The sequence below is a fragment of the Alosa pseudoharengus genome, unplaced genomic scaffold (genome assembly GCF_046254945.1).
Source record: "Alosa pseudoharengus isolate Yale_2024_CS ecotype anadromous, Long Island Sound unplaced genomic scaffold, YU_APseudo_1.1 YU_APseudo_1.1_scf_9, whole genome shotgun sequence".
In the NCBI taxonomy this organism is placed as follows: domain Eukaryota; kingdom Metazoa; phylum Chordata; class Actinopteri; order Clupeiformes; family Clupeidae; genus Alosa; species Alosa pseudoharengus.
Window position 1 is genome coordinate 23,498,397 of NW_027468881.1, and position 27,988 is coordinate 23,526,384.

Here is a 27,988-nt window from a genome sequence, read left to right on the forward strand (position 1 = left end):
AAGTCCCTGTTCAGTCAGGGTGGCACGCGATACTAAGTGAGTCAACCTCAGAGACTTGTGTAGGGTGGGGCTGTGTATCTCTGCACATGTGCGTGTTGCTGAGTCGTGCCAATGTGTGTGTATGTGGGGGTGTGTGTGTGTGTGTGTGTGTGTTAGAGAGAGGGAGAGAATGTGTGTTTGTGCGCGCGAGTGAGCGAGCGAGCACACACTAACTGGACGTGCCGTACCTCTGAACATGTGGGTTGTGTAACAGCTAGAGGCTCAGTTACGTAAGCGTCCCTCCGTCTCCGACCCAGCCCCAGAGCCCCAGTGTGTGTGTGTGTGTGTGTGTGTGTGTGTGTGTGTGTGTGTGTGTGTGTGTGTGTGTGTGTCGGTGTGTCGGTGGGGGAACAAAATTGGTTATGAAGTAAAGTGGGTCATCCCGTTGGGGGGGGGGGGGGGGGTCAGGGTGGCCCTGGATATTTGAGTTCCAGTTCTTCCTCGCATACTCTGTTTTTTTCTTCAAGTTTAAACTGTTCCCCTTGTCCTCAGGTGCCTCTCTCCTACCCCCCAAAATCTACCCCTTCAGGTTTGTAAGAATGATCTAGAAGAAAGTCCACCTCTCCACCGGTCTGCACAATAATTGATATATTCCTCTACTATAACCACATCTTAAAGACAGGGGGATATTTTTACTTTTCTCTGAGAACTCATTCATGCAAAGGGTACTTGTGTAAAATTAGCTTTCTGAGTTTGAGTCTCTCCCCCTCTGACATTGTGTGTTAGCCTCTTGTTCTGTCATTCTGTCATTGTGAGCACTGATTTTTTAAATCATTGCCATTTTATTTGTGTCTTAGCAGGCTATTTATGCTTTTAATAAGCAGTCTCACAGATACGTTGCACATCAAAGCTGTCATGAGAACATGTTTTTACAATAGGCTTTATTGTCTCACATTATTGTGACTTTAGCACTTGAAACTGATACGGAAATGGTGTACTTGTTCAGCAGTTGTACAAATAGATCATTGTGTCATAGTTTTAATATCTGTCTGTGCAAAACCGTGTGCTGTGTGCAGAACTTGGTTCATTATTTTTGTTAGCTTGGTAGCTGAACATTTTTTTTTTTAAGATGTATTTGACAGTGAACACACATAAACGTTATTCAACTGATGTCTTATGTGATTGTGAAGGTAGTTTTTTTAACTTAGGCTTGTGGATGTCTGGTTTCACGTCAACCAAGGTGCTTTAATGCTGTTTATAACCCACCATCACCTTATGTAACACTAAGCTTTTGTTCGCTTTTCTGATGCTGGCATTGTGGTGAACAATGGGCCAAGGGAATTGCCGCCTTTTTGACTTTTCGTGAGGAGCACTTATTTAATTATCCCACTCGTGTCAAGGGAACGGGGTTGGTCTGACCTCGTGAAGTCGTGCCTCACCACATGCCCGATGCACACGTTTTTTGTGTCAGGGAGGCAGAACTACCTGTGCTGAGCTCACCGTGACACAAGCCGCGAGTCATGCCTCACCACTTGATCGATGTACGCGTTGTTTGTGTCAGGGAGGCAGAACTACCTGTGCTGAGCTCACCGTGACACAAGCCGCGAGTCATGCCTCACCACTTGATCGATGCACGCGTTGTTTGTGTCAGGGAGGCAGAACTACCTGTGCTGAGCTCACTGTGACACAAGTGACTTTTTAATATATATTATTACATATATATGGGGGCTTTTTGTGCTTTTAATTTGACAGGATAGTGGAGAGAGTGACAGGAAGCAAGTGGGAGAGAAAGATAGGATGGGATCAGGAAATGACCCGGGCTGGACTCGAACCCGGTTCCGGTGGGCACGTGGACCAGAATATGGTGTGGGCGCTGTAACCAGTTGCGCCACAGCACCACCCCATGAGTGACTTTTGGCATTGTGTAATGGGGTATAAGACAGAAGTCTTCATCACTTAAACACCTAAACACTTTGAAATTGAGCCATCCTTATTTATCATACCTCTCTATATGTTATTTCTTCTTGTAGTATTGCTTGACTGCAGAAGCTAAGACGGATGTTGTAAGATACAAAAAGAAGTCATGTGGCCACCCATACATGAAGAGAAACTTAAAAGAATGCCGGTTTCAGCTAACCATGTAATCAGCAGCCTTGTTACTCCACAGGTGATTTGGGTCTTGTGCGAAAGCCGATTTTAATGCAGGAACTGCCAGCTCAGCGTTCGGACATCCAGACGGACGTTCAGCTTTCACACGTACACACAGCACAATCTCCTCAGGCACATAAGTATTCCTTTGACCCCGATCCCCTCATTTAACTAAGACTCTCTCTCTCTTTCTTTCTTTCTTTCTTTCTTTCTTTCTTTCTTTTTTTCTTTCTTTCTTTCTTTCTTTCTTTCTTTCTTTCTTTCTCTCTTTCTCTCTCTCTCTCTCACATTCACACTCACACACACACACACACACACACACACATACCCTCAGAGAGTGTGTGTTTGATGCATAGCTGCCTTTTGAGCTGGTGTCCAGCCAGCATAAATTAAGCTGGTTATGAAAGCGGTGCAGCACAGTCTTGGGTTTAAGGGTTCAGGGCTGGAACTGGAGCTGCCGCTGCCGATGGGTGGACAAAGATAGGCTACACACTGACACGACATCAGGGCCCAGATACAGGAGCTGTGTGTGTGTGTGTGTGTGTGTGTGTGTGTGTGTGCTTAAGTACCAGTGTTTGTGCGGAGCTGACTCAGTCACTCTCGGAATGCCTCCATTTTATCTCCATTCAGCCTGATGGGGTGGGGGTGGGGGCATTAACGACCTTCTGCTCTCTAACTCGGCGCACGTGGATGCGGTCCGCATCGGCTCTCGCGCCCGCCCGCCCCACTGAGCTGTGCTTGCTGACGGCAGCTGGCTCTGCACGCCAGTTCTGCAGAATCCGCGCCCGTGAGCCCCTGGCCAGCGTCAGTCCTCTCCCCGCGGTCACAACGTCATGGAGCCGGGTAAATGATGACGGCAAAACAGCTGGTGTCTCTCCCTCTGAGGCAGGAGAGGCGTGCTGCGGGCAATGACGTCATCGGTGTAAGTCACCACCGCCGAGTGACGCTGCGCTTAAAGGTCGATGTAAACATCTGGTGTAAGCGTATGTTTTTTTGTTGTTTTTTTGCATAGGGGCACTGAGGTATCAAGTGTATTTTGAGTATCAGAGTATCAGGCTATAGACTGATGACAAGGCTTATCGGCTGTTGTGCAGCTGAGCCAGCCACCATTTCCTAAAATATTGCGAGTTATGGAATTGGATAAGTTGTGTGTGCGTGGTGCTTGTGTATGTGTGTGTGTGTGTGTGTAGGAGGTACGTGCATTTGTGTGTGTGTGTATGTGTGTGTTTGTACAAACACAAATGTGCCATGAGCTGTTGTGCAGTCCTGCCCCTCTGACCTTCTCTTCTGCCCGTCTACTGAGCTCTGTGCTGCTCTGCTCACTGTGCTTACACACTCTCACCAGCTGGATGGAGAGTAAATCTGTAATCTGCTTAGTGTGTGTGTGTGTGTGTGTGTGTGTGTGTGTGTTGGTAAGGAAAGGGGAACGAGAGAGAGCCATGCCACTGGTGGCAGTTTTTTTCCACATCACATTTACCAGATCTGTGGGTCAGTAGCTCACAACGAGTTTCTAACTCAGTCTAACAGAGATGGAGACGGAGAGAGACCGAGACCGAGAGAGAGACTGAGAGAGAGGGATAGCAATGGATCAAGAGCCTGGGAGGGAGGAAGAGAGAGAGAGTGCGAGGGAAAGAGGGAGGGTGAGTGGGACAAGCAAGCAGTGGGTCAGATGTTCACTGAGTGAGGATGTGAATCTGGAGCGATCATCCCTCCCGCCCGCCCGACTGTCCTCTAATTAGGGACAGGCTGCCATGTCGGCCGTCTCCCCAATTAGCCTGTGTCTGAGCCCTCCGCTCGACCCCAAATGTCGTCCCAGGGCTCGTTCTCCCCGTGTGCAGCCCACCGCTTCTGCCTTTGTGTAGGGCTGTGTGTGTGTGTGTGTTTGTGTGTGTTTTTGGGGGGGGTGTGGGGGGGGTCATGCCACCCAGTCTCTGACATACTCAGGGGAAACTCCAAAAGGCTTACCAGTCTTTGTGTGTCATTTTTAACTTTGCTATGTTAGAGGTACTTGAGTGCTGCTTCGTGTGTGTGTAGAGTGTGTGTGTAGAGTGTGCGCTCTGTCCAAGCTGTTGGGATTTCCAGTGAATCTCTCAAAACTATTTTGAGTGTGCAGCTGACCTATATAAGGACTTCTTATACAAACATGCAAACATGCCAGCACAGAGAGGGGGAGGGGGAGGGGGAGAGACAGGGTTACATTGCAACAGTGAAGGTCTCACTATGATCCCCCATAGAGATCAGGGGGGGTTGAAAGTGTAGGCTAAAGGTAGGAACTGATTCTCATCTAGATGTGCTCCGTGTTCCCCAGTGAGAGAAAGTGGAATAGAACATTATGCCCAATATTCCAATATGTGGTTTAATGTTCTGCATTTCTCATTAGTGGGTCACTTTGATACTAAAAGTATGATTCTATACTGTATGATATATGTACTGTCCCTGTGAATATCTGTGTGTGACTGTGTTTAGAGATAAGCAGGAATATTATGACTTTGCAGTGTTTCACTGTTCTGCATGGCTGCGTCAGCTATCTGCTCCGGATTGCCAGGTTGCCACTAATCAGAGTCTGATTCAGTGTAGTCCACGTGAGATGGGATGACCAACGCCATCTCCCGTCAGCCTGGAAGGATACTTAAACCCTAACTATTTCCTTGTCTAGTTAGAGCAGCTGATGGATCTTTAGGTGAAGTCATGCTGTCTCTCCCTTGATTCGCATCATTGTAAATAAACTCTGTTCCTGATTTTTCATACTATTGGTCTGACTGGGTCTCTATTAAATCTATGGTATCAAAATTACCATCACCAGGAATGTGATCAAAGCCGATGGAGTAGAGCGTTAATGTTTGAAGTTCAGATGAGTATAACTGGGGTATTAAGTGACTTGCCCACATTGGCATCAGTGCCTGCTTTATGATATCATATTGTACATGTTGTACAGGTGATTTGTTTTCATCAGGCGTGTGTGTGTGTGTGTGTGTGTGTGTGTGTGTGTGTGTGTGTGTGTCCTTGACTGGTCAGGTGGCAACTGGGACTCAAGGTTACTGTGTCCAGTGATTTTCCATCTTTCCTGATCACACCATTCTTTTTTATTGTGCGTGCGTGTATTGGGAGGTTGGGGTTGAGGGTGGTTTGGGCTTGGCAGGTACCAGACACTCACACACACACACACACACACTCACACACACACACACACACACACACACACACACACACACACACACACTCCCCCCTGATGGCCTGCTTGTGTGTCATCGGCAGGCTGTGACGCTGGTTTGCCGTAAAGCACTGTTATATAAACAGCGAGTTGCACCAATGTTACATAACCCCATGACTCCTCAATGCGCCCCCAACCCAACAAAACCCTCCCCACATTTCCCAGTCTACACCCCCCACCACTCTCTCTCTCTCTCTCTCTCTCTCTCTGTCTCTCTCTCTCTCTCTCTCTCTCTCTCTCTCTCTCTCTCTCTCTCTCTCTCTCTCTCTCTCTCTCTCTCTCTCTCTCTCACACACACATGCACACAATTACCCCCGCCCCCCTTGCAAACACACGCACATGCACACACTTACTGTTTTCTCTCTGTCTGGGTTTCCTATTGTAGATAAGGACTCAGCTTATGTAAATGTGACGTTAAATAAAGCATTGAGGCTTTTGTGTGCTTCGCCAAGTGTGTCGTGTGTGTGTGTGTGTGTGTGTGTGTGTGCGTGTGTGTGTGCGTGCGTGTGTGCGTGCGTGTGTGTGTGTGTGATGTGCGATGTGCACTTTCACTTGCACATTATCCTGCGCCCCAGGCTTGTGTTCAGAGGCATGTGTGTTTGTAAATCTAATTGTCTTCTCTCCCATTCAGCCTTTTGTAACAGTGGAATGGTACCACACCGCAGGTGGAATCGTCAATGAGTGTGTTCACAGAGAATGAGTGCCCATAGAGCATACATTTATTTCTCGGTGTGTGTGAGTGAGAGGGAGAAAGAAAGCGAGAGTGTGTGTGAGAGAGAGGGAGAGATAAGGAGAATGTGTATTTGTGTGATGGACAGTAACAGCATCCAAAACTGGCACACTTGCAGGAATAGGAATTCACCCCTCCCCCTGCTATGAAGAGAACATTAAAATAACAGAGACAAAGAGAGAAAAAAGAATAGAAAGTGTGTGTGAGAGAGAGAGAGCTGTCTCTATCTAAGAACAAATTTGATCTTTTTTCCAAATCCTCCCCCCTGTGGACAGACCTTTTTGTAGTGAACAGTTTCTTCATCTGTATTTCATTCCAACTGTCACATCCCTTGAGCATGTTTTTGTATGGATCCTCCTGTGTGTGTGTGTGTGTGTGTGTGTGTGTGTGTGTGTGTGTGTGTGTGTGTGTGTGTGTGTGTGTGTGTGTGTGTGTGTGTGTGTGTGTGTGTGTGTGTGTGTGTGTGTGTGTGTGTGTGTGTGTGTGTGTGTGTGTGTGTGTGTGTGTGTGTGTCTTGAACATATTTTGGAGGGAGGAGGAGTGTCTCACCCAAATCCTTGTTGTGCTCGGGGCGTTATGTAACGGTCATGTTCTCCCTCATCAGAGTGGCGTCACGCGCCTGTCACCTCCCCCTTTCATCTCCTCTCTGATTATAATTGGACGGCGGCCACGCTTTTTGTTTGATTATCGTTGCCACGGTAGTCCTGCTGCAGCAGCCTGTGTGTGTGTGTGTGTGTGTGTGTGTGTGTTTCTGTGTGTCTGTGTGTGTCTCTCTCCCTCTCTGGGTGTGTTTTCGGTGTGTGTGTGTGTTTCTGGGTATGTGTGTGTCTTTCTTTCTTTCTCCCTCTCTCATACACACACTCACACACACATGAAACCAAACTCCATAACCACTGCACACATGCACCACATAGACCAGACAACACAAAGCTGTGTGCGCACATGATATCAGGCATGGCACGCATGAATGCCAGCTCTAACACGCACATACAGTACACACAGAATGGACCCAGAATACAGAGAAAATGGCCAGCTCTGACTCAGACCAATTCAAAGCAATCAGTGACAGAGGCATAAACACATTTTATCCATTTATTTATGTCCACATGAAGAAAATGGTACAGGGCCACAAATATTAAGAATGCAGTACAATACATACATTATGCAAACCCATGGACTGTAGCATGCACCAGAGAGAGAGAGAGACACACACACACAAACACACACACAGAGAGAGAGAGAGAGAGAAAGAGACACAGAAAAAGAGAGAGAGAGAGTTTTGGTTTCCTTGGTCCCGGAGTGGAGGTGAATGGCGCTCTGTTCATTATGTAAGGCTCCATTGCATAACCTGGCCATCACTTGTCCCCTCTGTTAGAACGGTGAGGACTTTCTCCTGAAGGTGTGTGTGTGTGTGTGTGTGTGTGAAAGAAAGACAGAAAGAGAGCGAAATAGTGAAGCCGACCTATCAAACGCAGGAAACCAGTCTCCACTCGAAAAGATCAATGCCTTTGTCCGAGAGCACTGCTGATGGTCCTCGAGAGACGTTGCGTCATCATTACGCTAGACATGTCCAGACCTTTGGTTGCTATGCATCCCTAAATTCAACACAGCCACACAACTGACCTCTCACGTCGTCCGCACCTTTTCATAGTAGAGGCTCTTACTGCTCCCTCCACACTTATAGGAGAAATCCAGCAATTTTTCACATAGATCTCCATTTCTCGAGGTCACAGAGTACTGTTGGTATGAGCTTGAGTTTCAGGTATCAACAGGTAAAGCAGCCAGGCAGCGCTACACTCTAGTGGGCACGAACATAGGGGCTCACAGACATGCCCCAGAGTGTAGCGCTGTAGCTGCCTGAAAGCTCTAGCTGTTGGCTGCAGCAACTCGAGCTATGAAGAACTGATATTTTAGTTTTTTTTTTCATAGTTTTTTTCGTACCGGCAGTACTCGGTGACCTTGAGAAGCGGCGATCTATGAGAAATGGACGGATTTCTCCTTCAAGGTGATCCGTACAAGTGGTGAGGTGGAGGAGAAGAGGAAAAAGAGGGGGATGTGAATGACAGAGTGGAGAGGGAGGAGAGGACTGTGAATATGGTCAGAAAGCGGGAGTGAAAGAAGAGGGGGGTGCAGCAGAAGTGTAAACGATTAAATGATAAGGTGATGGAGAGACAAGAGAGGAGAGGAGTGGAAAGGAGAGGAGAGGACCTGAGAGATTTGTGTGAGCTAGCCCAAGTGCCCAAGTGTGCACTCATTTACACTTCGATTCGCTGGTTGCATAAGGGTCACGGCTCCGTTAGCTTCGGCCAAGAGATATTTCTGGAAAGGGAGAGAAGGAGAGGAGGACTGAGAGGAAGCACAAAGAGGAGGGGGGCTACTTACTCCCCACCCTCACTGACTGCTCTGTGTGTGTGTGTGTGTGTGTGTGTGTGTGTGTGTGTGTGTGTGTGTGCTCTGAACTATGGCGCATTTCAGGAATCGTTATGTAAGTGTTCTTTAAGATGGCGGGTGTGAGGTGTGTGTGTGTGTGTGTGTCTGTGTGTGTGAATGTGTGAGTGTTTGTCTACAACATTAACTAATCAGGGGCAAAAAACATCTAAAGTGATCCATTCTAACATCCGAATGTATTAAGCTGTGACCAAATCCCCTTCAGCCTGTAGTGTGCTAGACTATCTCTCCAGCCTGTAGTGTGCTAGACTATCTCTCCAGCCTGTAGTGTGCTAGACTATCTCTCCAGCCTGTAGTGTGCTAGACTACACTATCTCTTCCACTTGTTCCTGATCTCTCTGCCCTCTGTCCCTCTCTCTTGTCTTATCTCCTCTCTCTTGTGCTGTTTTGACGTACCGTGGCACAGGATGTGTGCCTCTCTTGCCAGGATGTGCGACCGATTATGGGGCCAGAAAGCAGACGCTCTACGTAAAAAAAAATCCCTCTTTGTACCACTGACCTTTCGGTATCTAGTACACACACACAATCTATCTATCTCCCACACATACATACATACACACTACTACACAACACTGTATAGCATTTCTACACTTATATCATTGTAAACGTTGTGTGCGTGGTCACATAGACATGTCGTGGTTGTATCATTGTAAACGTTGTGTGCGTGGTCACATAGACATGTCGTGGTTGTATCATTGTAAACGTTGTGTGCGTGGTCACATAGACATGTCGTGGTTGTATCATTGTAAACGTTGTGTGCGTGGTCACATAGACATGTCGTGGTTGTATCATTGTAAACGTTGTGTGCGTGGTCACATAGACATGTCGTGGTTGTATCATTGTAAACGTTGTGTGCGTGGTCACATAGACATGTCGTGGTTGTATCATTGTAAACGTTGTGTGCGTGGTCACATAGACATGTCGTGGTTGTATCATTGTAAACGTTGTGTGCGTGGTCAGACATGTCGTGGTTGGAGAAGTGTGTCAGCAGGCACACAGAGGCAGACTTTTCCGCCAGACATGGCACAGCACTGTGGGTCTATATGCCTCCACAGGTCCAGTCATTAGCAGATTGAGAGGCGTTTTATGTAATTTGTTGTTAGTTGTGTGGTGTCATCAGCCCCCATGCTCCAGTCTACCGTGCTGCATTATATAAATGATTTGTCCTCCTGCCGTGACCCACTGGGCGCCCATGCATCTGAGCAGCAGAGTTCCAGCAACTGGCAGGTTTTTTTTCTGCTTTTTCCTACTCTCACTCTGTGTGTGTGTGTGTGTGTGTGTGTGTGTGTGTGTGTGTGTGTGTGTGTGTGTGTGTGTGTGTGTGTGTGTGTGTGTGTGTGTGTGTGTGTGTGTGTGTGTGTGTTTTCTGAGAAACCTTTTTATGGGATGACTGTATATGGTTAGGGTTCCCACAGGCGAGTAAAGAGTAGAGCAAAATAAAACTTCCCAAGAGTTACTTGATTGTGTGTGTGTGTGTGTGTGTGTGTGTGTGTGTGTCCGTGTCCAGATTCAGACTTGAAGTAATGTTTGTATCCACAGTAACCTTGGCAGTGTGTGTGTGTGTTTGAGAGTATGTGTTTGGGGGGCCAGAGCGAGCGATCTCTCTCTCTCTCTCTCTCTCTCTCTCTCTCTCTCTCGCTGCGCGGACTGTGCCTGGGCCCGTTTCATAAGCAGCAGATATTTATGAGCGCAGCTTGCATAACTGCGATTTAGCTCAGTGCATCTTGACCTGATCCTGTCACCGTGCTGTCATCCAGAACAAGCAGTACCAGTGCCACTGCTTCTCCAGAGACAGACAGACAGACAGACAGACAGACCAGACAGACAAGACAGACAGACAAGACAGACAGACAGACAGACAGACAGACAGACAAGACAGACAGACAAGACAGACAGACAGACAAGACAGACAGACAAGACAGACTGACAAGACAGACAGACAGACAAGACAGACAGACAGACAGACAGCACAAGGAGGCTGTCAGTGGCAGCGCGTTTGTTGCCTAACATGGAGCACTTTCTGGGCTGTTTATGGCAGTGGAGGCCTCCTCATCTGTAGCAAGAGGGAGAATTGTTGTGCACTCATTCTCTTCTAGATGCTTGTGTGTGTTGTTGTTTGTAATATAATTATTAAAAAGTGAGAATTTTAACCAATCAAGCCAAACTAAAATATTATGTGTGTCTGCTTTAAGGTGAATATTTATCAAAATGTTCCCCTTGTCACTTTCCTCCTTTTTCTCTCTTACTCTCTCTTTCTTTACCTCCTTCTCTCTCTGTCCCTTCCTCCAGACCAGCCAAAGGGCGCTGCGTTCAGCTCAGAGAATGAAGCTCAGGGCGGCGACTCGTCGGGATGGCAGTGCACGCCGCCATCGTCCACATCCTCCTCGGGCGAGGCGCCCTCGCAGCCACCCTCGGGCCCCGCCGCCCGGCCCGCCAGCCACAGCCCCTCGGCGCTGGCCTTCAGCGGAACCAAGAAACGGAGCTCCAAGCCCGCCCACCTGAGGAGGAACATCAGGTGCGTACAGGACCCGCGTCACCGCACCCCACCCCACTGCACCGCATCCCACCCCACCTCTCTGTTTTCTCCAAACTCCATTCTCACAAATCTCCAACCTTGCAAACCTCAAAAATGCCAACCTTCCAAATCTCTCAAGACTTGCCACTTACTGCATGTCCCTTACCTTGATCAGATGTACTGATGTAAGTCAAGTAGGTGGAGCTATGAGATAGGCCTTTGGCCTAGATTAATAATTCTTAATGACAAACCATGTTGTTGACCGCATATATTTGGAAGAAAACCTCCACCACAGTTGGAAGTATTTGTTATGCAAGGTTTTAATAAAATGCCCTTGCCACAAGGACATTTTTATTAACATATGTAACATGTAACACAAATTGCATAAACAAAGGGAAAGCAGTCATGACTCTGTTAACTCAAAACAGTGGAACACTCTGGGGCCTGGCCTTTGGGGCAGTAGACCCCATAGCGGTTCCCTAAAGCTTAGTTCCATCAAACCAGAACCAAACCTGGCTACAGTAACTCCACTGCCTCCAGAACCAAACCCGGCAACAGTAACTCCACTGCCCCCAGAACCAAACCTGGCTACAGTAACTCCACTGCCCCCAGGCCTCTTAGTAGTGATGGGCAAATGAAGCTTTGGTGAACCACTGAACCACAGCATTGTGAACCTAGCGACACTAGCTGAAAAGCAAAAAGATGGCCGCCACACATACATTTTTCAACATAAAAGTCCTTAGCAAACCAATATTTTTGGTTACATATACTGGTTTGGGTAAGGACTTTTATGTTGAAAAATCTACATGTGGCAGCCATATTGGATTTTTTCATTAGTGTTGCTAGCTTCACACTGCTGTGGTTTAGTGGTTCACCAAAGCTTCATTTGCCCATCACTACCTCTTAGTACCCCGTCCATATAACCACAGTAAGTAATATGCAGGTCTGTAACCCTAATTCTGGTCCTCTCCATCTAACTTTACCAACCCACACCAACCTTAAGCTTAAACCCCAGTGGCTACCTCCTCCTCCTCCTCCTCACTCTGACAGCCTAACTCTCCAACCAATTCCCCCTGTAGCAACATAGCGCAAAACTGGTCTGCTACTTAAGCCCCAGGCTCTCTAGTTTTATCCTCACTCTAACTGTGTGTGTGTGTGTGTGTGTGTGTGTGTGTGTGGGAGAGAGCCTTCAGTCTGCAAACCCTTGTTACTCATTGCTTGGAAGGCCGCCTGGCAACAGTACTGCGCTGTGTGGGATTACAGCTCTCTTATATTAAAGACTAAACACACACACACAAAGTCTCAAACACAGATGCACTCACACACTCTCAGAATGCTCTTATCCCCATGTGATCTGGCACGCTTCAGTCTGTCTACACATCATGAGCAGGGATGCCCCAGGCCCATTCTGACATCTCTCTCCCCCTCTCTCTTTCTGTCTTCTACCTTTCCATATCTCTCTCCCTCTCTCCTCTCTGCGTGTCTGTAGGAAGCTGCTGCGGGAGCATCAGCTGGAAACAGGCACTAAGACTGCCCAGCAGGAGGAGCTAGAAAGACGGAGGCGTCTGGAACAGCAGAGGAAAGACCTCCCCTCAGGCTCACCCTCAGCCTACTCCCAAACACCAGGTAACACACACACACACACACATACAGACCAGCTAGAAAATCCTTAGAAGCAGACCCCTTACACACACACAACAGCCCTGTCTGTTTTTTCAGCTTGTCACCATTTGCTAGGCAATATAAGATCAGGCATCTTAGACTTGCATCAGACTGTCCAGACACATGCACAAAAACACACTGTCTATCTAGCTTACTATATAGACTCTGGAAAATAGTTAAACCACCATGCACACACACACACACACACACACACACACGCGCATACATGCATACACACACACATACACACTGACACATTAAGGAACACACACAGGGGCGCTCAGGTGACCCCCACAGGAAAGGTCACCCATCCTGCACCACAGGGGCCTAAACTTTATCACATGCTCCTGGGTCAGCACACACACAAACACAGTCAGCCGTGTCAATAGATGCAGCCCTGGACCAGGGGGAGCACGATCCTATTACTGCAGCAGGACCTCCCGCTGTGAGAGCAGGGGCCCCAAACACACACACACACACACACACACACACACACTTACACACCCAGGGGAGGATGGCAGAGGAACAGAGGGGAGACTGCGTGACCTGCATGCGTTAGCGCTCCTGCTGCAGGTCTGTCTGGTGATCAAAGAGCTCTCCCGCCACATGTCTACCAGTGTAGGCATAAGGCAGACTTAGACCTTAGTAGGGGTCATGGAGGGGTCGTGGCTCCCCAGGATGTGATGGTGTTGAATGGCACACATATCCCACATGGGATGGGGAGGTGGAGGACACATTTTTTAAACTGTCCCCTGTTCTCTCTTTCCCTTCTTCTCTCTCTCTCGCTCTCTCTCTCTTTCTTCCCCCCTCTTCGCTTCCTCTTCTCCAGGAGACGAGTCCCTGAGTGCATCTGCTCAGGTGTCTAAACAAGAGCTAATCTGTCTAGACACCAGCACCAGCAGCCTAGACACCTGTGAGGACGATGGCAAGGCATCGCCGCTCTCAACGCTCACTGCTAAAGAAGGTAAGTCTGTGTTACCCACATCATACACACCTACACACACACACACACACACACACACACACACACACACACACAGGCACAGCAAAATCCCTGCTCGCGTCACCCATAAAGATAAGACATGCTCCCTAAATGGAGTGCTTATCTGCAGCTTAGGGCGCGAGTTTGATATTTCGGGGAGGATATTTTTAAGTGTGTTTGGGTGTCATCCTTTTGGCCGGTCAGACAGAGAGCCACACATTCCCATGAGACGAAGATCCTCAATGCTAATGTCAGTAATGCCAGTCATGTTTCACAGTCCACAATTAATCACTCGCACACAGACACACAGACACACACACACACAGACACACACACATGTACACACACACACACATTTGGAGTGCTGGGGAGGCAGTGAAAGTAGAAACTGGATTTGGATTGAACTTGAGGAACAGAACACTATGTAAATCCTTCCTGGGTACAGCTTGTGCTGTCCCCCAAGTAACAACACTACACAAATACACACACACACACACACACACACACACACATGGTTAAGGCCAAGTTTAAATAGTTCCTGAATTCTGTGGGCTTTTTTCAGCACACACACACGCACACACACACACACACACACACACACACACACACACACACACACACACACACACACACATATATTTGTGGGAATTCATTAAAATGTCTTTTAGTGTGTGTGTGTGTGTGCGTGTGTGTGTGTGCGTGTGTGTGTGTGCGGTGCGCTTGCATGCAAAAGACAGAAAGAAAGGGTTCACAGAAGTAAGACAGTGCACTGGAGACAAGAAGTAGGTCTTTGGGGCAGAGGTGTGGCTAACGCTGGTTGGGTGCCAGCTCGCAGTCATGACTTTTTTGCTGGCTTATATAACCCTTTCTCTCACAGTGTAATCCAGCTTGTGTAACCGCCCATTCAGAGAGTTATATAACACACACACACACACACACACACACACACCACACACATCACCACATGTAGTACATACACATTCACTGTTTCATCTGTCTGCCCTACCCCCATTTCTTATGTACCATGTTAAACACATACTTTCACACTTGTGTAATTTTGCATCACAATTATAAAATAGACCTTGTGCCCTGGTTATGCATGTAACAGATTGGTTTTATAACCTGCCTTGTGTAACGGAAAGTTTTGAAATGCATTTTTGCCCCAACGTGCACTACTCAGTATTTAGGACGTATACGGGATCTGTTTCCAGGTAAAGCACAAGGTTAGGTCATCCATTAACTGAGCGGCATTTACCCGTTAAGAGTGCAGTGTGTTATGTATATAATGATATGTATGGGGGAGTCTGCCTTGTAAAAGGGTTCAAAGTATTTTTGTCTTTTTGTGCGCCTTTTGAAAGTTGCCCCCCCCCCCCATATTTAAAGGGATAAATCAAAAGCCTTGTCAGTGTAGTTTCTCATCTGTGCTCAGACAGACAGGGCTCTCCAAACACCAGCAGGTGGTTCTGAGCCCAGTGGAGGTCTAATCATCCGTCTCGTAACAATATTATAATGGTGGTCAAGGCATGAAAAGCCCGCTGATGAAGCTTAAGCTTCTCAGTTGCGCTTGACCTTGGTGATGGATGATGCTTAAATGATAAAAAGGATGAGATATTCACTGTGTGTGTGTGTGTGTGTGTGTGTGTGTGTGTGTTCGTTCAGATGTGATTGAGCTGAGTTCCAGTGAAGATGACTCCCTGCACACCAGCAGAGGAGCAACCAATGAGGACGAAGAAGAGGAGGAAGAGGCGGGCCCTGGCACTGAGGAGAGCTGCGGCGCGCACGCCAACGACAACCTTAACCAACCAGACGCTCAGGGGCGTGTCCTGGTTAACGTCAATCACCCAGCCGATGAGAGTGACATCTACCTCTCCCCCCAGCTGGCCAGAGTGGTCAAGCCCCACCAGGTAACCAGCACACCTGTGTGTTACTGGGCTTCAGACTGACATTTTAGTCTTTCAGGCCTCAATAAGTGTAGTGCGAATATCAAATTCATAATGATATCAATGTCAATAAAAGAGTAATAACTCTACACTTTACAAAACTCCATTTGTCTTTGTTTTTTATCCTCCCTCTTCTTTCTTCTGCTTTCTTGTCTACTCTCACATCCCCTCTTCCAACTCTCTCTCTTTCCCTCTGCCTCCCTCCCTCCCTCCCTCTTCCTCTGTCTCTGTCTGGCTGTATGTCTGTATAGATCGGTGGGATCAGATTTCTGTATGACAATCTGGTGGAGTCGGTGGAGCGCTTCAAGAGCAGCAGTGGCTTCGGCTGCATCCTGGCCCACAGCATGGGCCTGGGCAAAACCCTTCAGGTCATCTCCTTCATCGACATCCTACTGCGCCATACTGAAGCTCACACCGTCCTCGCCATAGTCCCTGTGAGTGTGTGTGTGTGTGTGTGTGTGTGTGTGTGTGTGTGTGTGTGTGTGCATAACGATGTGTGTGTGTGTGTGTGTGTGTGTGTGTGTGTGTGTGTGTGTGTGTGTGCATAACAATGTGTGTGTGTGTGTATGTGTAAGGATGTGTGTGTGTGTGTGTGTGTGTGTGTGTGTGTGTGTGTGTGTGCATATTGGATGTGTGTGTGTGTGTGTGTATGCGTAAGGATGTGTGTGTGTGTGTGTGTGTGCATAAGGATGTGTGTGTATGTGTAAGAATGTGTGTGTTTATATTTGTGTTTTGTTGTACACACTGCATCCATATTGATCTATGGACTGACTTCATTTCCTTCATTTCCTTTCCTTGTTTCTGTCCTGGTTTCTCTCTCTTTCTCTCCCTCTCCCTCTTCTATCTGTCGTTTCTGTCCTTTTTTCTTTCTTTCCAAATGTTCTCTCCTCCTCGTTCTCTTCCTCCTCTGTCTCCCCCCCCTTTCTCTCTCTCTCACTCTACCCTTCCTGTTGTTGCGTCCTGCAGGTGAACACGCTTCAGAACTGGCTGTCGGAGTTCAACCTTTGGGTCCCGCCCGCTGAGGCCCTGCCTCCCAACACTGACCCCGCCCACGCTACGCCACGTTCCTTCAAGGTCCACATCCTCAACGACGAGCACAAGTAAGCCACCACGCCATCACCTCTGGCATCACTCGAGGGAGGGGGGCTACTGTCCGCAGGTCTCATAAAGATCCGTCCTTAACCCTTAAAGGTGTAGGTTTTTGAACATTCTAAGTTCCGCAACAATTGAAGGTTCTAAAATTCTATGTTGAATTCAGTGAACCCAGATATTCTTTAGAACGTTCATTTCTCAACATTCCCATCACACCGGTGTGACGGTACTCCTTTAAGGGTTAATGTTCTGGAAGCACCACGTTCATCACATCACATGTTCTGGTCCGGGCTCCACATCTCCTACTAGGGTTTTGGTCATGTGGACAGTTTGAATGTGGATCCAATGTCCTGCACACAGATTGCAAAAGCTGTGTAGGCCCTGCGCACATTTGCTTTTTAGTAGAGTGCTAAGTACGGACCACACCACCCGCTCCTGCAACCTAAACTTTCTTCAATTGAGAGTTTACCACTTAACACCATTTGCCAAGTTCAGGTTAATTGCATATGTACATTGGTTCATTTGAAACATGTTCCCAGTTATTGCCTTAAAACAAACTCAAGCTGTCATTATATTGAAGACAATTTTCTAACTGTTTCTGAGGAGCAATCAGTACCATACAGTCAGATGGCTGCCAAACAGACGGCAGCACATGAGGTCCCCCCCCCCCCCTTAGCTCGCGCAGTTTGGCGGAGAGTCCCGCTCCTGCCCCCCTGTGAGCGTCTGTGCTCGGGCAGAAGGGCTCTCGCCGGCCTGATGAATGTTTGATGACTCACTCTTCACAGTTTCAGCGCCTGGGCGTGTACAGAGCGCTCACAGCCCACTCACAGCTGCTCCTCTGCACTCCACGCTCTCTCTGTGTTCTCTCTCTATTTCTCTCTCTCATTCTCACTCTTCCTTTTTCACTTTCTCCATCTTTCTCTCTTTGCTCTTCTTATCTGTTTTTGCCCCAGCCCCCTCCACTCACATATGCCACAACACTTCATCAGAGTTCGTGAAAGTGCTCTCCTTTAGGTTTATACAAGTGGGGACAGAGCTCAGTAGTTCTCCTTATGACCTGCCTGCCTGTCTGTCTGTCTATCTTTCTTCCTTCCTGTGTTTTCTTCATCCATTTATCGGCCTCTCTCATTGTTGTGCGTGGTTAACTGAGCAGAAGTGAACAGACAGACACTGACCCAAACGTACATGACACAGAAAGGCTGAGATTCTAAAGCCACGTGTGTCCTCGTTTTGAGATCACTACAGTCACGTGTGTTTATGGCGTTTGCATAAACGGATGTTTTTTTCCTCTCTCCCACTAATCAGAACCACGGCGGCCCGTGCCAAGGTGGTGGAGGACTGGCACAGGGACGGCGGTGTGCTGCTAATGGGCTACGAAATGTACCGGCTGCTGTCGCTCAAGAAGAGCTTCGTGGCTGGCCGCAAGAAGAAAGCCAAGAAGCCCACCGGGCCGGTCGTCATTGACCTGGACGAGGAGGACCGCCAGCAGGAGCTGCTGAAAGGTTGGTCCTGCTGCCAATCAATCTCCTCCGCAGCCAATCACAGCTGATGGCCCATTGGATAGCATCTTATTCCGTTCCTATCTTTTTAAACCCAACTGTGGGAATATATTTGGTAATCATGTAAATATTTAGGCTGTAAAAAATAGTCTGCTATCTTTAATATGCATCTGTCAAATTGCAGTGCCTTAAAACAAACACATGGATGGTCTATATGATCACAATCTGGATGGTCTATATGATCTGTTATCAGACCTTACTACTTATGGCTGCTGGCTACTGCTAATGCATCTGTCTAAGTTTGGTACTATGAATGACTGTTTGACTGACCCTTTCCCAGGCATTGAGAAGGCTCTGTCTTGGCCTGGACCTGACGTGGTGATTTGCGACGAGGGCCACCGCATCAAGAACTGCCACGCAAGCACGTCGCAGGCGCTCAAGGGCATCCGCACGCGGCGTCGCGCGGTTCTGACGGGCTACCCGCTGCAGAACAACCTGATCGAATACTGGTGCATGGTGGACTTTGTGCGGCCCGACTTCCTGGGCACGCGGCAGGAGTTCAGCAACATGTTCGAGCGGCCCATTCTGAACGGGCAGTGCGTGGACAGCACACCCGAGGATCTACGGCTCATGCGCTACCGTAGCCACGTGCTGCACAGCCTGCTGGAGGGCTTCGTGCAGAGGTAGGGAGAGAGGCAGAGAAAGATTCTCACGCACGCACGCATACATACATTAGTGATGTGTATTGTTGTCGAGTCGTGCCTTCCTAAACGGCAAGTCTGTGTTGAACGTGTGTTTCCCAGGCGGGGTCACGACGTGCTGCGCTCCCAGCTGCCGCCGAAGCAGGAGCACGTCATCCTGGTGCGCCTGTCCCCCCTGCAGAGGGCGCTGTACACAGAGTTCATGAACCGCTTCCAAGAGGCCGGCAACAGCGGCTGGCTCAGCCTCAACCCCCTCAAGGCCTTCTGCGTCTGCTGCAAGGTGTGTGTGTGTGTGTGTGTGTGTGTGTGTGTGTGTGTGTGGATTTCCTCAAATTAAGTTTAATTCAGAGAGAGACAGACAGACAGAGAGAGATGGAAAGAATGATTGTGTGTGTGTGTGTGTGACTTAAAAGTGTCTAAGTCACTCAATGAGGAAAACTGAGAAAGTTGAAAGCCCATTATTATTTTTAAGTGAATCTACCGGTACGAACTTGTCTGATGCTCAACGTGCCATCTGTTGTACTTTCAGATCTGGAACCATCCAGATGTCCTCTATGAGGCGTTACAGAAGGAAAACCTGGCCAATGAGCAGGACTTGGACCTGGACGACATCACCACCAACCAGAACCGTTGCCCTGCCCCCAACCAGAAGAGCAAGCAGGCAGAGATGACCAGCAGTGAGGGAGGGCTCAGCCTCTCCGCCCTGCAAGAGAGGGCCAACCAGGTCCTCTCCTACGAATGGGTGAGCCCCCTCTCACTTGTTTTACGTTATGTTTTACGTGGTCATACACTTTGTAAGCATACTGTCTGATTAGACGATAGCCTATTCATTTGTTCAGTTTGTGGGTCATGCAAGTGTGGCTACCATTGATGAATTAGTGCCTTTAAACATGTACCTTTGTCAGGCAAAGGACATCATGGCTGATTACAAGACTGGGCTTTTGGAGAACTCTGCCAAGATGGTGCTGCTGTTCCATCTTATTGATGAGAGTGTTAGGAATGGCGACAAAATCCTGGTCTTCAGGTATGGAAATACTCATCTGTATATACACACACACTCACATACAAACACACACAAACACACACAAACACAATACACAAAACAAGCACGCCCAAATGCACACACACAGACACAGACACACATATTGACAAACACACCACACAAACACACATAAACTTACTCACTCACTCACTCTCTCATACATTGACACAAAGACACACACACAAAGGTGCGCACACACACTCACACCATTCATATGCAAAATACAAGATTTAATTTAGATACAAATGCTTAATCGCAACGAAATATGAATCTCATGACATTACTTGCCTTATCTAACTCTATCACTTCCCTCATCTTTCATTCTTTTCTTTGCAGTCAAAGCCTGTCCACTCTATCAGTTATCGAGGAGTTTTTGGCCAAGAGAATGATGCCTGAAACCAGGGCATCCAGTCTGAAACAGAACTGGGTTCGCAACGTCAACTACTACCGTAAGTGGTCTGGTTCTACCGTAAGTGGTCCTATAGTGACCACTGTTGTCATGGAGTCTTTATCCAGACCCATAGCTACCTAGTTCAAAGCGCTCCAAGAGCTGTTGTTATTTTGGGGGCAGAGACAGCAGAAGTATATATCGCCATCTAGTGGCTGTCTTTTGTCATTGAACTGCTTTGGGGTTGTATAAGGTTGCGTCCTTGTGGTGACGCTACATTGCAGTTTTCTTTGTCTGTCTTAAAGGGCTCATGTTTTGATGTGTCATAGAGTAACTTCCCCATGTCGAGTCTGTGTATGAAGTGTAAAGTTACTTGCCATGCCTATGTAGCTGTCTATCTGACACCAAGCATGTGGCTCAGCAGGATTGGATGGAAGCACGTCTGCCTCTGAAAGGGAGAGACTCATAAACCAGTTCAACGATCCAGCAAACACCTCAACCTTGGTCTTTCTGCTATCCACCAGGTAACACATACACCCACTCACACACGCACAGACATACTGACCCATTTACACATGCACACGTCGTCACCATGACCACACACAGATCAACATTTCTGCCGTCGTTTTTTAGGGCTGGCTGCCTCGGGGTGAACTTGATCGGTGCGAACCGTGTGGTGGTGTTCGACGCCTCCTGGAACCCTTGCCACGACGCACAGGCGGTGTGTCGGGTGTATCGCTACGGGCAACGGAAGCCCTGTCACATCTACCGGCTGGTGTGTGACTTCACCCTGGAGAAGAAGATCTACGACAGGCAGATCTCCAAACAGGGCATGTCAGGTAAAAACAACACTGAGTCCTAATGGGAGAAAGGAATAACAGACAGACAGACTACTGTATGGAGCACACAGGGGCACAATTCATCGGCACTGCCTGCACTGAGTGCAGACCATTAAAAAGATGAGCCTCAGTCACGCTTTCCTGGTTAGCTCAGTGGGCAGCACCTCACACACACATACACACACACAAGCGCCTCTCTCTCTCTTGCTGAGAGTACTTCAGAGAGTGGAGCCCACTTCACCCCAGAGGGCGAGACAGAGAGTGTGTGAGGGAGAGCGCCACGCACTGAGAGTGGTCAGGGGGCAGACTAACTGACTGAGTGCCACAGACAAACAGCTGATTCGCAGTAGAATAGGATAGGTGTGCAGTAGAATAGGATGGGTGTGCAGTAGAATAGGATGGGTGTGCAGTAGAATAGGATGGGTGTACACTCAGCTGGAGGGGACAGAGGGGAGTCACATTAATCAGATCATGGATAGAGTTGGTACTTGGTCCCCATTTAATACAGCTTTTAATACAGTTAGTGGGCATGAGGTGTGTGTTTGTGTGTGTGTGTGTGTGAGAGAGAGAGAGAATGAGGTGTGTGTGTGTGTTGTGTGTGTGTGTGTGTGTGTATGTTGGTTAACCCTGGACGTCTCCGTTTAGACCGCGTGGTGGACGACCTGAACCCCGTACTGACGTTCACTCGGCGGGAGGTGGAGTCCCTGCTGCACTTTGTGGAGGAGGAACCGGAGCCGGACGAGTCAGCCAGGCTGCTGCAGTCGCAGCAGGACATGGAGCTGGTCATCAAACAGGCCTGCCAACGCTACCCCCACCTCATCACCAAGGTGACCACACACAACAACAACAACGACTAGCAACTAGCACACACACAGGCACTGTGATGATAACTGCCAAGCAGGCTCTGCGATAAATTAAGAGAGATACACTTTCAATTGATGGCTCCTGATGTTATAATTAATGATCACTTAGTTCACATTTGAACCAATTCAGGAATTATAATTATTATTATAATTACAGTTATTTTCATTAAATTGTAATTAAAAGCTGGTATTTTTTATTAGTAGCACAAAGTGAAGGATTGATATAAATCCACTCAGAGGGAGGATGTCAACCAATTAGCCATTATTCTCATTTTTCCCTCTTCTTCTCCTTCATCGTTTCCAGCAACCTTTCCATCACGAGTCTCTGCTGATAGACCGTCGTGATCTCAAACTGTCCAAGGCGGAGAAGAAAGCTGCTAAGAAGGGCTACGAGGTGGAGAAGCGGGCATCTGTGCCCTATACGCGCCCCTCCTATGCCCACTACTACCCTGCCAGTGACCAGAGCCTCACCAACATCCCAGCCTTTAGCCAGCGCAACTGGTGAGTTATTTTAATCTGAAGGCAGACACGACACCAGACTCACTCACAGCTGCTGAAATATACAGCAGACTCACAGAGATGTTTTAGATAGATACTAGATAGATAGATAGATAGATGTTAGATGATAGATGATAGATGATAATTGTTGGTGGTAATTGTTGTTACAGATTGTTACTCAATCCAGTTAAGGAGAACAGAAAGAAAATCAAAACAAAAAAGTAAATAAATAAATTGTTCAGATGATCAATTTTGTAGTGTTAAGGAGTCTGATTGCTGAGCGGACTTTTGCTACTTTTGAAACTGAACCTTAAGAGCCTTAACTTCCAGTGTTTCTCTTATGAGCCTTAACGTTCAGTGTTTCTCTGTGTGGTTCTTGTCCTTTGTATTCTTAAATTGTGCTCTTCTTGACCAGGCGACCTCCACCAAGGCAGGAGGAGAAGCCGATGGCCAGTGTCCGGCCCGTCCAGTCGACTCCGGTTCCAATGGCGCCACGGCAAGCGTCCCAGGGAACAGGCCCTGCCTCCTCCGCTTCTGCAAGCTCCAACTCGGCTCTGAGCTTCAACCTCAACAATCTGCAGAAAGCTGGCGTGTTTGTCCAGAAGATCGTCACCACCACAGGTAGATGCACAGGCATTTAAACACGTACCACTGCAGCAACAACCATGTCAGAGATTGGACGATTGGGAGTGGGTCTGGAAAATGTTCACTGACTTATGACTTCCTGCAGGGGCATATCTAGCAGTGAAATTAAACTTAAATTGGTACATTAAACTCTTACAAAATCGTGTCAAAAGTGTAGCAATCGTGTAAATGAAGGTTTTAAATGCAGTTGCGTACTCAATTTCAAATACACGTCCGTGCCGGATTAGCGATTGTATTTGCGTGCCCGTGTTTTGGGTACATTGGCTTCAATGGCCTCGTGGCCAAACGGACCTGCAGCACAAATGCCAAATTTGCCGAAAGGTCGTATGAGTATTCCCAGGCTACACAACTGTGGCATAAAAAGATGTAGTGAAATATTCAAATGCAGGACATTGGTTAATACTAATCAGGCCAAACCTAGAAGTTGAACTGGTGGATGTATTGTACTTGAATAAGCATAGGCGTGCTTGTCCCCTCTATATTAAAAGTAACATCTTTGGGATGTTTTGTTCAGATGGTAACGCTACTCTTTCTGACTATCCTACACAGACATTGTCATTCCGGGTACCAACAGCACTAAAGACGTCCAGACCCGGATACCTGCGGGAGAGAGCATCCATGTCATCAGAGGAACTAAAGGTAAGCAGCATCACTCACAAAACTCAATTCACTTCAAACAACAGATCAACTTCAAGCAAGAAAAGGACTTGTCTCCAAAGGATAATGTTTTGACTTTTGTGTGTGTGTGTGTGTGTGTGTGTGTGTTTGTGCGTAACGTAGGGACCTACATCAGGACCTGTGATGGAAGAATCTTTGCAGTCCGAGCAGCTGGAAAGCCTAAACAGGAAGGCTTAGCCACTGATAAAGGTAGTGACCAACAAACCATCTATTCCTCTCTCTCTGCATCCTTGTTTCAGTTCAGACCGTTTATTGCTGAATTGGATGTGATCAAAAATCCACAAGTACATCTCCAGAACTGGATTCATGCCTGAGACTGTAGTAGAATAGTAGAGTGTGATTCATTTGGTAACAATTGGTTATTATGTGTCTCTTTCAGATGTGGTGCACCCTGAGAAAGAGGCTCATAGCGGCGCCACCAATGGGAGCGTTTCCGTTTCTCCTGAGCGCAAAAGGTCCTCCCCGGAGGACGGGGCGTCTGACCTCCTGCCTCGACCGCTGTCGCCAGACAGCCCTGAGATCCTGAGCGAGCTCCAGCGCTTCATCAAGCCGCCGGCCCACGGCCTGCCCACTGCCACGCACGGAGCCGCCGCCCAGGAGAACGGAGGGCCGCCCGTCAAACCAGCGCCCTCGAAAGAGCCCTCCCTGCCGGCCAGTGACGCCCATCCCCTGCCCCTGGATCTGCGTGCCAGCAAGCGCAAGTCTGCCCCGGCTGTCGACGAGAGGGACCTCGACCAGCCACCCATGCCCAAGCGGAGCCCCACCACCCACGCCCTGCCGCCAGGGTTCCCCTTCACCGGCACCTACGGGCTGAACCCCTCCCTGCTGGGCTCCATGTGCCACCCTCTCTTCATGGGGCCGGGCTCGCCCTACTTCCAGCCCCACGCTCCGCTGGCTGACCCACGGCTCATGTTCCCCATGACCCCAGACCCTTTCAGTCTTCCCCGCTCCTCTTCATCCTCCCCCTCCTCTGCCTCGTCCCTGTCCACCACCAACACCAAAACTACACCCTCTTCCTCCTCTGCCTTCACCTCATCCTCTTCCTCCTGCACCACCTCCTCCTCCATGTCTCCATACTTACTCCCGCCTGGCATGGCGGGCATGCTGCCCCCGGGGTTCCCCCTGACGTACGGCCAGGCCCTGGGCATGTACCCCAACTCCCTGCTGCCTGCTGGCATGCCGGCCGCCACGCCTGGTCCCGCCGGTACCAGCTTCCTGTCCCGCTTCCCCTCCTCAAGCCTGCAAGGGCCTGCACTCAACACCCCGCCTCTCGCCGCCGACAACGAGAGCAGTAGCAGCGGCAGCAGCCACATGGACGACAGCGATGATATCATCGAGGTGACGGGCCAATAGGTGGCCTCAGCGAAGGTCCTGTGACGAGGCCTCGGGCCGCAGGGGTTGGGTGATTCGGCAGATTTAAGAGATTGCTTTTGAAAAAAAAAACAACAAAAAATATTCTGACTGAGTCGATTTTTTGCCAACCCACCCCTTAACATGGGTCCCGTCTCAACAACCCAGGCCCAGAATGTGAAACAGCAGTGTGTCTGACTGAGAGAGTGGACTGCGAAAGCTACAAATCCTAATGCTGTATATCTTATTTAACAAGAGGAGAAAAGACTGAGGAGAAAACGAGCCCTTGGACTTCCAGCATTGTGTACTGCACTCTACCTGCGCGAGACTTGCAGTTAGTCCTCCTGACCAAGGAGGGCACTCTGCTTTCTGCTCTGATCAGCTCGAGCTTCAATTTTTTCAACTGTTTGCATTTATCTAGGTAGATGGTAGAGAACATTAGCCAAGCTGGTAGTTGTTAAACGATAGTCATGCCTGTTTGGTTGAAAGAAAACAATATCATTGATTGTTTTGATTGATTACTGTTATTGCTACTATTTTAGACATTTTAGAAATGGTGGTTATCAATCGTAATTGACAATGTTTGAAAACTGATTCTTTCTTCTTGAGGTTACATTATGGGACAGAAAATATTTGACTTCTTTAAATATTATTTTTTGTTTAAATCGAAAGATGGATGTGCAAAAATGGAAAGGGTGCAAAGAATAACCTAATAGGGCTGAAGCATAAAAAAGAAGATAGCAAGAAATGAAAAAGAAATATAACAAGACCTTAAACTCAACGAATGTATCATTATTTGCGCCTTTAACGCAGTGTTTGTGAGCACAGGCCTTAGAGACATTTGACTGAAGACCATTTGATACTCGTATTTTTTCTTGTTGTGTTTTCTAATGTGACGTTGTTACTGTGGTACAATCTTGTTGTCAAAACTAGCAGCCTGAACATCACACACAGACAGAGGAAACATTCTTGAAGACAGACGTGTCAAGATGGTGTTTTCACTACACCTCCGACCTTAACTCGGGGCGGGGGCATCAGCCCAGAGAGTTTCCTGGCAAATGCCGTGGGTGTTCAATGCCTTGCCGCTGCGTCGCTTGAATGTCATTGAGGAAGCTGAGGAACAGGGAAGCGAGTGTTTCCTTGATCCTCCCACCCCATAGTCTTATTGGAGCTGAGCTTATGTATGTTCTAACACCATAAAAAGCTGTCTAATTGTGGGTTAGGGTCTCATTCAGTGCAGTCTGCGCTGTCATTTCCCTCCTGGATTTCTGTCTGTCTGCGCTCAACACAAAAGGGTTCACTTGACTTTTCGACCCAACCCTTTCATTGTTTTGTTGTGACACCAACACATAGGTTCAAAGAAACTAACAAAAAAAAACAGGGTGTAGTTGCTCATACCAAAAAATATTTAAGAAGTATAAAATTTGAGAGAAATTGTGAAATTTGTAAAGGAATGCTGTGCCAAAACAGTAATTATGTCCCTAATGTCATCTCTCACTAATGGGGAATGTTGTGAAAAGAGACCAAAACATTTACAACATACTTGAAGTGTATTTCAAGGATGTAAAAGAGATGATCAGAGAGGAGCCATATGCCAAGGCTCTCAGAAAGAAAGAAAAAACTTAAGCAACAGTACGAATTTTGCAGGCAGTCATCACCAAAATGCTAAATCGTGGTAACTATAACTGTGTGACTTACAGCGAAGCAACTTACTGTTAATTTTTACCATGTTCTGTATAAAATTAATTTAACACAAGCATTCAGGAGTTCCTGATTCATTTACAGGTTGTGTGTTTTCTTTTTGTGTCTGGTGGATCAGGGGCATTGCTTCATTTTGTTGTGACATCGCTTTGCTGTGTTTACAAATGCCAACCGGTTTCTGTTTTTCACCCAAATCCTCCCTCATTGTCCTGTGTCATAGAGGAAGGGTCCACTGCACCTAAATTCCATTGGTTAGTCTAGACAAAAAGATATACATAATTTATCTTCTGTCTCACTGTAACCTAAAAATCCAAACATTCTATTGAAGTACTTTCACTTTCAACCCCATTTTCTGTACCATACTTCTGTTGCTGGTTTACCTGTGTTTTTAGTCCTCTTTTTTGTCTGAGGTTTGACAATTTACCAAATTAATTTATTTATGACATTGCATATTTATTCATTTGTATTTTTTATTTTTGTACTTTTTTAAAAAAAAATGGGGGATTTTTACTCTTGTGGCCGAATGGCTCCACTCTGACGCTTTAGTGGTTTAAGGAGGGTGTAGTGTGTGTACGATGGTGTTTGATGACCTTCTGACACAAAGCAGAATCAGGACCAATGTGAACTGGTGTCGTGGATTGCGTGGGTCTCGGTGAGCCCACATCCACCGCACATGCTCAGAGCGAGGGTGTGCTGTTCAGTGCCCCTGCACACCTGTGATGTCATTCCTGGTGGCCAAGATCCCTCAAGTGTTCAGTGTTTTTTTCTTTTTTTCAATTTCTTTTTAATGATTGCTTTTGTTTTCTTTTTTTATTTCATTTTTGTCATAGCTAACTACTTGAACAGAAGTATTTATTTGTCATAGGAAGGGTCGGTATAGGTGAACAGGTGGCTGCTCTGGATTCTAATCTGTGAGGAGAATTTGAACTGCTAAAAGCTGCTGAGGATCAGACAGCCTCTTCTGGAAGAACTACATTCATAACTAACCTGTATCGGCTTTTCAATCCATTCTCTTTTTCTTTTCCTTTTTTTTGGAAGTTTGTGAATAAAAACAAATTAAATGTTACATGTGGGGTG

General features: G+C 47.6%; 1 protein-coding gene across 2 annotated transcripts in view; it reads left to right on the forward strand.

The window, feature by feature from the left end:
* The window catches only part of LOC143114425 (helicase ARIP4-like), a 51,812-nt gene extending 23,835 nt beyond the window's left edge, over positions 1-27,977 (forward strand). For both annotated transcript variants that reach the window (XM_076276013.1, XM_076276014.1), the window contains 20 exons: positions 10,806-11,031; positions 12,521-12,657; positions 13,523-13,657; positions 15,335-15,579; positions 15,867-16,049; positions 16,582-16,715; positions 18,013-18,209; positions 18,547-18,889; positions 19,010-19,187; positions 19,437-19,649; positions 19,813-19,931; positions 20,286-20,398; positions 20,762-20,861; positions 20,971-21,176; positions 21,822-22,003; positions 22,344-22,540; positions 22,953-23,158; positions 23,732-23,821; positions 23,963-24,049; positions 24,240-27,977. In XM_076276013.1, the coding sequence (XP_076132128.1) occupies positions 10,806-11,031; positions 12,521-12,657; positions 13,523-13,657; positions 15,335-15,579; positions 15,867-16,049; positions 16,582-16,715; positions 18,013-18,209; positions 18,547-18,889; positions 19,010-19,187; positions 19,437-19,649; positions 19,813-19,931; positions 20,286-20,398; positions 20,762-20,861; positions 20,971-21,176; positions 21,822-22,003; positions 22,344-22,540; positions 22,953-23,158; positions 23,732-23,821; positions 23,963-24,049; positions 24,240-25,213 (4,265 nt within the window). In that variant the 3' untranslated portion in view covers positions 25,214-27,977. The remainder of the gene's footprint in view (positions 1-10,805; positions 11,032-12,520; positions 12,658-13,522; positions 13,658-15,334; positions 15,580-15,866; positions 16,050-16,581; positions 16,716-18,012; positions 18,210-18,546; positions 18,890-19,009; positions 19,188-19,436; positions 19,650-19,812; positions 19,932-20,285; positions 20,399-20,761; positions 20,862-20,970; positions 21,177-21,821; positions 22,004-22,343; positions 22,541-22,952; positions 23,159-23,731; positions 23,822-23,962; positions 24,050-24,239) is intronic.
* Positions 27,978-27,988: the final 11 nt, after the last annotated feature.